At 40.0% G+C, this 12169-nt stretch overlaps 1 protein-coding gene across 2 annotated transcripts in view; it reads left to right on the forward strand.

Annotated features, from left to right (window-relative positions):
* Window positions 1–12169, forward strand: part of rab5ab (RAB5A, member RAS oncogene family, b) — a 54555-nt gene that overhangs the window by 8887 nt on the left and 33499 nt on the right. The window contains exon 2 of one of the 2 annotated variants that reach the window (XM_034174296.1): window positions 4796–4996. In XM_034174296.1, coding sequence (XP_034030187.1) covers window positions 4834–4996 — 163 coding nt within the window. In that variant the 5' untranslated portion in view covers window positions 4796–4833. Of the gene's footprint in view, window positions 1–4772; window positions 4997–12169 lie in introns of both variants that reach the window. The other variant, XM_034174295.1, reaches the window with a different exon arrangement.

Genomic DNA, 12169 nt, shown 5'->3' on the forward strand with positions numbered 1-12169 from the left:
ATATTCATCCAACCAAATTCAGATCGCTTCAGTTTTTCAGAAGAACTTTGTGACTGCATGCGTAGTTGGGCTCTGTGCCATGGAGTGGCGCAGAGAGGAGGAGGAGGACAGAGCCAGATGTGTGGCTTCATGCGGCTCTCGTTTCGCGCATTTCCCCAAACATCAGGCACATGCAGCAGGTGTAACACCTGCAGGAGCACTGAAATGAGGCTTTTAGCCGACTTGGTGTCAGCAATCAAACTGATTGCGGTGCAGCAGGGTTTAATTGTGCGCGCGCTTCTTCCTCCGTCGGACAGGACGAGGTGCAGAGATGTCTGGCTGCACGTGAGTCTCTTGCTCCTCTGGTTCAGACTTGTTCTCCCGCTCAGGTGGAACACCTGCATGGGCGTCCTGAGGAGCTTCAGCAGGAACTGTGGAATGACATTTGGAGCTGAGTTTAATTGTGCGCACGTGACAGAAAAGTGATCCGTCGTGGCGCGCCGTGAAATGTGACTCCACGTTACAAGTCGTATCAAAACTTGACAGTTTTCGTGTCACTTTGTAATAACACGTGACAGTTTGGGCTCCAAGAACCTTCACAGGAACCACTACGAACGTTGTCACGTTCTATTAAGGATCACTACTCATCAAGACAGATTAATATGCTCAGTTGCAACCTCCACAGCGTGAGACGAAATGAGGGTGGAGTGCGACATTCGTGGAAGATTTTTTGACAGGCAAAAACATGCTCCATGAATATCAAGAATATCACGCACCAACACGCACTATTAAGAAACCTATTCAGATGCGTTAAGTCACATTAAGAATATCAGGAATGTGTCACAAATGACAGAAAAATGACATTCGTAACGCGTCTTGGTTATGTGTAAACGCACCTTTAAGCTAACACCAAGGGCTTTCCAATGATATATGGTGTATTACGGTAAACATAAGCCTGTGACGTCATAACGCAGAGGAAAAACACAGAAGTTTCACACTAGTGCGCTACTGATTCTCATTACCGTAAATTCTCATGTAAGCCCTCAATCTGAAAAATTTCAACACTGACAGCAAGCCAAGAACCCATGCTTTCCAACAGTATGCTATATGTTGCATATATTACGGTAAACTGCGTTCGGTGACTTTTGAAACGAGGGACAAGTATGAAAAAGAGCGCAAAAGTGACAGAAAAGTACAGAGACAGACAGAAAACATAAATGTAGTAATTTTTGAGGAAAAGGCAGGGTGTTAGTGTCATTTGTGAAGGTGTGTGTGTGATGGTGTGTGTCCATCAGCCACAAGCCACTGCCCGGTGCCAACAAGCAGTGGAAACCCAAATTGCCAGCCAGCCACAAAGGGGCGGAATTCTTGCAAGGTTTGCAAGAGGTCAACCTGCTGGATGTGCAAACTTTGTAAAATTGGCCTCTGTCTTCAGCCAGACAGAAACTGTTACAAACAGTGCCACACTGACAGTGGACTGAAGTTCGTATTAAGCTGTTCGCATCTCAGCACATTTGTGTGCATTTGATTTCTGTATAATAATTAATGGCTGACGGGTCAGTCACAATCAAGGTGTCTTAAGGTGTGTCACCTTAAGACAAAAATCAAAGTAAGTATTTTTCTTTGAATTGAGACCCATTATGAAGTCCAATGTCTGCAGGGGTGGTGGCCAAGTGGTTAATGCGCTTGGTTTCAGTGCAGTAGGTTCCGGGTTCAAATCCCACCCCTGCCACATTTCTCCATGTAATGTGGAGTTGCGTCAGGAAAGGCATCCGGCATAAAACCTGTGCCAATTCAACATGCAGATTCACCTTGGATTTGCTGTGGCGACCCCGAGTGCAAAACAAGGGAGCAGCCAAAGGGACTTACTATGAAGACCAATGTCTAGTGCATTATAATCCAAAATTTTATTCATGTATCTCTAGCCAATTTTTTTTGGTGACAATATTAAGACGAAGAGGCAAAGTCACATTTTGACCGTCACAGACTGTACAATAGAAAGGATATCCTTAATACAAGAGTCATTTATTTTACTATTTACTTGAAAAAAAAAATTGGTATATGTTTTGGTTATAAGGCTTAACAAACTGTATTCTTCAATATAGATAGAGCACTTCATCATGGATACTCATAGAATCATCCATGTACTATTTTAAAACTATATGTCACGGACTCTACACACGAAGGCTACCTATAGCCTTCATCATAACAGGTATAGGGCCTAATTATTTATTCCATTCAACTTATATCCTCTATTTATCTTAACATAGGACAATAAAACTACTTAAGTTACATTCACCATGTTATTATTTTTAAATATAGGTATGTCGTGGACTCTACAGGATTTTCTGAACATCTGAGACCATGCAGTGCGATCATCGCCAAAAACAAAATATTGCTCTGGCTGCATTAAATCTTTTTATTTTTTTAGACACCCTTGAGACTTCAAATAACATTATTTAAAGACCAAAGGATGACTTTTTATTGTTTTCATTCAGCATTTCCATTCAATATTGTCTTGAAAATGAAATTTTACAACGGTGTAACTCATTTTTGTAAAACTATATAGCTGTCTCTCGGATCACCCGAAATTGATGAAATTTTCTGTAAATAGAAAACAGATATTTGTTTATATCATAGAAAAACATTTACATAAAAGACTACCACACCTTTATTGTTATACAATAAAACATGCTGCATCAATTTTAAAGTGACACAGAATAACGCCTGTTTTCATTTAAAAATGCACTACGTTTCTGGTCATAACTTGTTAAATATTAGGATTAATCAAACCATTTTTTTCGGCAACATGAAGTTTTTTTTCATATGCAGATGCTGAAAGCAAAAGTACATCTTCATGACATATGATTTAGTGTTTCTGATATGATAACATCTGTATTTTGTATCTATAGCCTTGATTGTGACCGACCCGTCAGTGTTTGTTGTCGTAAAAGAGTCAAATGTATTACAAATTGTAATTTTTAAAAATTTATTTTTGTTTATATGTTAATAATAATAATAATAATAATAATAGCAGCAACAACAATGATAGTAATAATAACTAATAATGCTACAATACAATTTTAGAGAAAGAGAAAAAAGAACCTGATTAAAACACAACAGAAAAGATAAAACCAGCTAACAATGAACATAAATATATAAATAACTATTTCCTGTGAACACCTAGTGACTGTTACACCTGCACTTCATCCCTGATTTATTTAAGTTGAATGACAATTTGTTTTGGTCATACCATATTTTCAAGCTCAGCATACGACTGCAATGAATTTGAATAAGGAAAGTTTTTTTTTTTTTTTCTCACCAAAATGGATGCTGCGCTCACTGTAATTTATTGTCTGGAATAGTCCCAGATTGCATTTCACAACTTCTAGAACTCAAACATTTTCGTGCGGGTGGTGTTGGGGGTAATTTTGGGTTACAGGGGTTTTTTTGTTTTTCACCACGTTCATCCCTGAATATGTCAATCGTGAGTCACTTTTGTGCAGATTAAAGTTACTAACTGGGACTCCTGTCTTGTTGCGAGAAAGAAATGAGAATCATCCTCCATTCTGTTCACACAGCTCCAAGCGCTGTGCAGCTCTCTGCCGAGTCAAGTTAGAATGATAAAGTCCAGTCGAAATGAATAATTCAAAGCGAAAAGCTGTTTAAATCAATTGACACCTCTTTCCAAATTTTGTAATACAAACTGCAATCGATCAAAATGTTTTTTTCCTCCCAAAATGAGACGTCCTGCGCTGACATACAGCAGCCGGCTGGGCTCAGCTCAGAGGTATGAAGAGACATTCATGCCAAAATGTCTGAAAGGAAATACTTTTGACAAAAACTACAGATTTTGTGTATTTTTATTTATGTCCAGAGATCAAGGATCCAGTGACAATTTCATATTTATTTACTTTAAGACTCAGTAAAATGTTGTTGACATAGAAAATCTGTAAAGCCTACTTTTAGTACACAGAAAGTTCACAAGAGGTATCGATAAGGGAATCGATAAGGAATCAGATCGATAAGCAGAATCGATAATGGCATCGATATCGATTAAAATCTTATCAATACCCATCCCTAGTTATACGTCAATTTAATGTGACAATGGCACAAGGTGCACGCCCTTCCTGATGGATGGACTGAACTGAAGCATCCTGTCCAGCTAGACATCTGTGCTTAATGCAGTTTGCGAAACTGGGGAATTAATATAACTGTCATTGCTGGAATCGCTTCCAGTGGAGTAACCATGCTCTAAACCTGTTTCAGCTGCCTAACAACTTTGCAGATTATTTTATTTTAAGTGGTTTTGGATTAGGATTAGAATAATGGTCTAGGTGCCCTGCTGTAGACTAGCGTCCTGTCCAAGGTGTACCCTGCCTCATGCCCCATGACTGCTGAGATGTGCTTCAGCTCCCCCATTACCGTCAGGATAATTGGATTAAGCGGGTATAGAAAATGGATGGATAATGGTCGAGGATAGGGTACAGTTTTTGTAAAATGCATCCAACTGTTGGAAATTTCAGTATTACTTACCCATTTGGACCAGAGCTTGGTGCACTTCTTGGAGTCTTGCACAATAGCATAATTCCAGTATGATTCAGGTCCTATTCCAGGATCATATTGGCAAAATGCATGGAACACGAACACAGACAGACAGACAGAAAAAGTGCCAAAATAAGCATCTCTAATAAAGGCAACACAACTGTCATTTCTTGGTTTGCTCTCACTTTCTTTTGAGTTACTTAAATTTATATCTGACAGTAACACTCTCTTTCTTTCCCCATGTTTAAGTGTTTTCCATAATCCTTCACAGTACATCACCATCCAGGCGAGGAGACCAGAGATTGTGACATGGCAAGTAAAGGAGTATCACGACCCAATGGGCCAAATGCAGGCAACAAGATCTGCCAGTTCAAACTCGTCCTCTTAGGGGAGTCAGCCGTTGGAAAGTCGAGTCTGGTACTTCGTTTCGTCAAAGGACAGTTTCATGAATTCCAAGAAAGCACAATTGGAGGTATAAACCATATGGTGTTTATTTTGTGAGCCATTTCTCTATCTATGTGTGTGTGTGTGTGTGTGTGTGTGTGTGTGTATATGTATATGTATATGTATATGTATATAATATATATATATATATATATATATATACACGAGGTCTATTAGAAAAGTATCCAACCTTTTTATTTTTTTTCAAAAACCATATGGATTTGAATCACGTGTGATTACATCAGACATGCTTGAACCCTCGTGGGCATGCAAGAGTTTTTTCACGCCTGTCGGTTACGAGCTAAGAAATAACGTAGGTAAGGTATTCACACCCTTTGCTTTGCTGATGCACCTTTAGCAGCAATTACAGCCTCATTTCTGCTTGAAAATAATGCCGCACGTTTGTCACACCTATCTTTGGGCAGTTTTGCCCATTCCTCTTTGCAGCACCTCTGAAGCTCCATCAGGTTGGATGGGGAGCGTCAGTTCACAGCCATTTTCAGATCTCTCCAGAGATGTTTAATCCAATTCAGGTCTGGGCTCTGGCTGGGCCACTCAAGGACATTCACAGAGTTGTCCTGAAGCCACTCCTTTGATATCTTGACTGTGTGCTTAGGGCCATTGTCCTGCTGAAAGATGAACCGTTGCCCCAGTCTGAGGTCACGAGAGCGCTCTGGAGTAGGTTTTCATCCAGGATGTCTCTGTACATTGCTGCTGCATTCATCTTTCCCTCAATCCTGACTAGTCTCCCAGTTCCTGCAGCTGAAAAACATCCCCACAGCATGATGCTGTCACCACCGTGCTTCACTGCAGGGATGGTGTTGGCTTTCTGCCAAACATGACACCTGGCTTTCACACCAAACAGTTCATTCTTTGTCTCATCAGACAAGAGAATTTTGTTTCTCATGGTCTGAGAGTCCTTCAGGTGCCTTTTGGAAAACACCAGGTGGGCTGTCATGTGCCTTTTACTAAGGAGTGGCTTCTGTCTGGTGACTCTACCATACAGGCCCGATTGGTGGATTGCTGCAGAGATGGTTGTCCTTCTGGAAGGTTTTGCTCTCTTCACAAATGAATGCTGGAGGCTTGATAGAGTGACCATCAGGTTCTTGGTCACCTCCGTGACTAAGGCCTCTCTCCCCCAATTCCTCAGCTGAGATGGGTGACCAGCTTTAGGAAGAGTCCTGGTGAATCCAAACGTCTTCCATTTATGGATGATGGAGGTCACTGTGCTCATTGGGACCTTCAAAGCAGCAGAAATGTTTCTGTACCCTTCCCCAGATTTGGACCTTGAGACAATCCTGTCTCAGTGGTCTTCAGACAATTCCTTTGACTTCATACTTAGTTTGTGTTCTGACATGTACTGTCAACTGTGGGACCTTGTATGTAGACAAGTGTGTGCCTTTCCAAATCATGTCCAATCAACTGAATTTACCCCAGGTGGAGTCCAAGTAAGCATTAGAAACATCTCAAGAATAATCAGTGGAAATCGGATGTACCTGAGCTCAATTTTGTGCTTCATGGCAAAGGCCGTGAATACTTATGGACATGTGATTTCCTAGGGTTTTTTTTTTAATTTTATTTTTTATCTTTGATAAATTTGCAAAACTCTCCAAATTTTCGCTATGGGGTATTGTGTGTAGAATTAAAAAAAAAAAAAAAAAAAAAAAAAGATTTTCATCCATCTTGGAATCAGGCTGTAACATAACTAAATGTGGAAACAGTGAAGCGGTGTGAATACTTTCTGGATGCACTGTATTTGCCTGAGTGTGGGATGTGAGGTTCATGAAAGTTCTGCATCCTTCTGAGGAGATTTGTGATGCAGCTACACATTTGTGTAGTCGGGTGTTAAGCATCCAGGTTTCTGAGCCATACATCAAAATCGCTTCTGTGACCATCTTGAATAGATCAATTTTTCACTCATTTGGGAGATTTGATCACCGGATTTGGTTCATTTTAATGCATGCTATCCAAGCCTGTGCCTTGTGGGTCTTGAGACTGTGATCCATGAGCCTAGGTGTTTGAAGTCGTTAACATGCTTGGTTGATACACTAGATTTAACAGAGATGAGCAACTATTAATATGGCAGCTGTTCCGTTTGCTTTCCATAAATTAAAGAGATGGCCCAGTGACAATGTGACAGTGAAAAGTGCAGACTCTTTTAGATCTTCAAAAATGTCAAACCTTCTTGTCTCAAGATGATCTGAAAACTATACACACACCTTTTCCACAATTAGATGTACCAAGTTATTAAAAAAAAATGTATGGCAGCTTTTTTTTTTTCTTTCCCTCAAAATTATCATAACAGTTTTGAAGTTGGACATTATCTGGTACACTTGTTTATAACTAAAATGTACTATTCCTGAAAACTGTGTGTTCATATATTTTGTGAAAACAATTTTATGAGGTTTTATGAGTCTGTTTATGTCTGAATTTGTTACATCTGAAAAATGTATATCTTTATCAGATACTGTGAATTTTCCAGAAATAATAATAATTTTCTTTTAATCTTGACAATTGATGGCAGGGGTGGTGGCCAAGTGGATTGTGCACTTGGTTTCATTGCGGAAAGTTCCCAGCTTAAACCTCATCCCTGCCACATTTCTCCATGTAATTTGGAGTTGCATCAGGAAGGGCATCTGGCGTGAAACTTGTGCCAATTCAACATGCAAATCCATCTTGGATCTGCTGCAGTAGCCCTGAATGAAAATAAGGGTGCAGCTGAAGGGACTTACTTATTGACAAATGATCTCATCCCAAATATCATTTCAGCCAAATATAATTTTTATAGTACTCCTGTGAGTCGAGGCCTTTGTGTTTGTGATATGTGACAGCGATACGTGACTGCACTGGAGATGTCTTCTTTGGAAACAACTTCACATTTTTCTATTATGGAATTCATTTTCATATAATTTCACCATACCATAACTCAGTTGATCAAATTTCTAACTGGTTCAGACTGGTTATTTGGCTATTTATCAATAATCTAATGAAGAAGAAAGCATACCTCAGGTGACTCTGTGGCATGTACGCAGAAAAGGCTTCCTCTGCATTACAGCATCATACAGCATCTCCTTGTGCAAATTGCGCTGTATCATTGAATGATGCACAGACACTGTCTGCAGCAAGATCATGTTGTCGGTCTTTGGAGCAGGTCTGTGGGTTGACTGACTGTTCTCACCATTCTTCGCTTCAGCTTATCTGAGATTTTTCTTGGCCTGCCACTTCGGACCTTAACAAGTACTGTGCCTGTGGTCTTCCATTTCCTCACTATGTTCTTCACAGTGGAAACTGACAGCTGAAATCTCTGAGATAGCTTTTTGTATCCTTCCCCTCAACCATGATGTTGAACATTGTTTTTGTTTGTTTGTTTTCAGGTTATTTGAGAGTTGTTTAGAGCCTCCCATGTTGCCACTCATTAGAAGAGATGCAAAGAGGAGAAACATTTGTAAATGGCCACCTTAAATACCCTTTCTCATGATTGGATACACCTGTGTAAGGCACTCAAGGGTCATGGAGCTAAAAAAAACAAAAAAAAAAAAAAACTTTTGTGTTCCAGTAATTAGAGCAAAATGTATTCATATCAATAAAATGACAAGGGTGCCCAAATTTGCCTAATTTTGTTTAAATTATTGCACACTTTCTGTAAATACTAGAAACTTCCTTTCACTTCTTAAATATCAGTGTGGTCACCTGGTATATGATATATTTAACTGAAATTTCTGATCCAGACAGCCAATGATTTATAAAGATAAATCATGAACATTATCAAGGGTGCCCAAACTTTTGCATAGAACTGTATTTTAGACATAGGATCAGCAGGTTAGGTGAATTGGAAATTTGTAATTGTCCAGGTCATCCTTGTAAAAGAAATCTTGATCTCAACGGGACTAACCTGGTTCAATAAAGATTAAATTGAAGTGGGAGGGGGAAGTGTTGGCTTTTTAAACACTTGAAAGACCCTGGACTGGATTTAGTTCTGCGATAACAGACTAATGCAGAAGGTGGCAGCAATGCAACAATAAGGATGCTGGCTGCCATTAAACGCCACAGAAGAAGAGGGTGCATTTAATTTATATCACGGGAATGCGTTTTGAGGTTTGAGCGCATTTTTGCATTCACAAAATGACTCAAGAAACCACAAAAAATGCATAAAAGTACTTAATTTTACTCATATACTCAACAAAAATATAAACGCAACACTTTTGGTTTTGCTCCCATTTTGTATGAGATGAACTCAAAGATCTAAAACTTTTTCCACATACACAATATCACCATTTCCCTCAAATATTGTTCACAAACTAGTCTAAATCTGTGATAGTGAGCACTTCTCCTTTGCTGAGATAATCATCCCACCTCACAGGTGTGCCATACCAAGATGCTGATTAGACACCATGATTAGTGCACAGGTGTGCCTTAGACTGTCCACAATAAAAGGCCACTCTGAAAGGTGCAGTTTTATCACACAGCACAATGCCACAGATGTCGCAAGATTTGAAGGAGCGTGCAATTGGCATGCTGACAGCAGGAATGTCAACCAGAGCTGTTGCTCGTGTATTGAATGTTCATGTCTCTACCATAAGCCGTCTCCAAAGGCGTTTCAGAGAATTTGGCAGTACATCCAACCAGCCTCACAACCGCAGACCACGTGTAACCACACCAGCCCAGGACCTCCACATCCAGCATGTTCATCTCCAAGATCGTCTGAGACCAGCCACTCGGACAGCTGCTGAAGCAATCGGTTTGCATAACCAAAGAATTTCTGCACAAACTGTCAGAAACCATCTCAGGGAAGCTCATCTGCATGCTCGTCGTCCTCATCGGGGTCTCGACCTGACTCCAGTTCGTCGTCGTAACCGACTTGAGTGGGCAAATGCTCACATTCGCTGGCGTTTGGCACGCTGGAGAGGTGTTATCTTCACGGATGATGCAAAGGAGATGTGTTGCACTGCATGAGGCAAATGGTGGTCACACCAGATACTGACTGGTATCCCCCCCCCCCATGAAACAAAACTGCACCTTTCAGAGTGGCCTTTTAATGTGGACAGTCTAAGGCACACCTGTGCACTAATCATGGTGTCTAATCAGCATCTTGGTATGGCACACCTGTGAGGTGGGATGGATTATCTCAGCAAAGGAGAAGTGCTCACTATCACAGATTTAGACTGGTTTGTGAACAATATTTGAGGGAAATGGTGATATTGTGTATGTGGAAAAAGTTTTAGATCTTTGAGTTCATCTCATACAAAATGGGAGCAAAACCAAAAGTGTTGCGTTTATATTTTTGTTGAGTGTATTTCTTGTTAGTCTAGGTAAATCGTCAGACTCTGACCCATTGATTGTGGAGGTAATCTCATTTCCTCAGCAGCGCATGCTTGAAAAAAACAAACGTGTTTTCGTCATGGCGAGTGGTTGGCGCTATCTCCGACCACCAGCTAGCGTAATGTGAACTGTATTGAATTAAGCAAAAAGGCTATTGATGTTGGTGGTTTGAATAATTTGTTACAGATTAACAGGAACCGGTTTTCGATACCCATCCCTAGGCCTGAATGGTCCTTCTCAGAACACATGGGTCCTTTTTTTAAGTTAAGCATTAAGAGTTTTGTTTTTTTTTTGTCATATGCACAGTAAAAACAGGCAGTTGTACCACACAATGCAATTCTTTCTGTTCATTCTCCCTAGAAAATTTTCATGTAGAAAGTTCACATCAAATGATTAAAAAAGACAACGCATAACATACACATTATTAAACTGAAGAATGTATTATACACACTATTTAAAGGATGTACATGATACAGGCTGTGTAGTTTATGCAGTATTGGTAATTTGGTGCAATATTGTGTTGTTTTAAGCAGCATTCCTGCTGTGCATGAGTCGTAAGGTGTATGGATGCATAAATAGTGAACAGAGCTATTATAATAAAGCCTTAGAGGATGGTAGTCATAATTATGAGGAGAGGAATGACAGTGAAATCACAGTCACTCAGGTGGTGGAGAGGTCAGTATGTAAGAGAGTTATTGAGAAGCCTAATGGCCTGTGGGTAGAAGCTGTTCACCAGCCCAGTAGTCCTGGACTTCAGAGTGCTGTAGCATCTGCCTGATGGTAGGAGTTTGAAGAGTGAGTGTTTGTTGGTGGGTGTCTCTATCCCTGATGACATTGTGTATCCTAAGTAAGACTCTGGTTTGGTAAATGGCTTGCAGTGAGGGGAAGGCTGCCCCAGAGATGTACTGTGAAGTCTTTTTTTTAATTTTTATTCCTCAAACAATGTTGTTGACAGATTGTTATCTATGTACTAAGTGTGGAGGTCCCATTTTTTTTGTTCTCAATGTTCTCTGGATCTGCTCACCTCACACATCATCTCTATGCTCTCAATCTTTCCATATCCTCTGTAGTTACAGATGAGCATCATGTCTCTTTCACAAATCCACTTAATTGTCCACATTTTGCAGTTAATTAGAACCACTGATCTGTGATATACCACCAATTTCTGCCAGATGGCATTTTCACCTAGCGAGTAAGAATCCACCAGGTTTCCATGTCGGACATTGAATGCATTGTCACTGAGCACTGCTTTTTTTTTTTTTTCCATCCGTATTTCATCAAGGTGGGTCATTGAAAATTATCTCAAGATGTTTTCTAGGGCAAAATCACCCACAGATTCCAAATCTGCCATCATATTTGCACCAGCTTTTATTGTTTGGGTGCTATGGGCCCTGTTTTTATGCCGAAAATAGCGCTTGGCCAGGGCCCTCCCCCCAAAAATGCATAAAAGCATAGTTTTGTGAAAGCATTGCTTCTTAATTATTGCAAACAAATGTCAGCATGTTTTCATACACTTTCATATTAGACTCTATTGGCTTTGCTCAAAAAGTAAATGAGTCCACCCACCACTTTAATCATATCTTAGATCTTGTTCTGACTTATGGTATGGAAATAGAAGACTTAACAGTATTCCCTGAAAACTCCCTTCTGTCTGATCATTTCTTAATAACATTTACTCTGATGGACTACCCAGCAGTGGGGAATAAGTTTCATTACACTAGAAGTCTTTCAGAAAGCGCTGTAACTAGGTTTAAGGATATGATTCCTTCTTTATGTTCTCTAATGCCATATACCAACACAGTGCAGAGTAGCTACCTAAACTCTGTAAGTGAGATAGAGTATCTCGTCAATAGTTTTACATCCTCATTGAAGACAACTTTGG

The sequence above is a fragment of the Thalassophryne amazonica genome, chromosome 7, assembly GCF_902500255.1.
Source record: "Thalassophryne amazonica chromosome 7, fThaAma1.1, whole genome shotgun sequence".
Classification (NCBI taxonomy): domain Eukaryota; kingdom Metazoa; phylum Chordata; class Actinopteri; order Batrachoidiformes; family Batrachoididae; genus Thalassophryne; species Thalassophryne amazonica.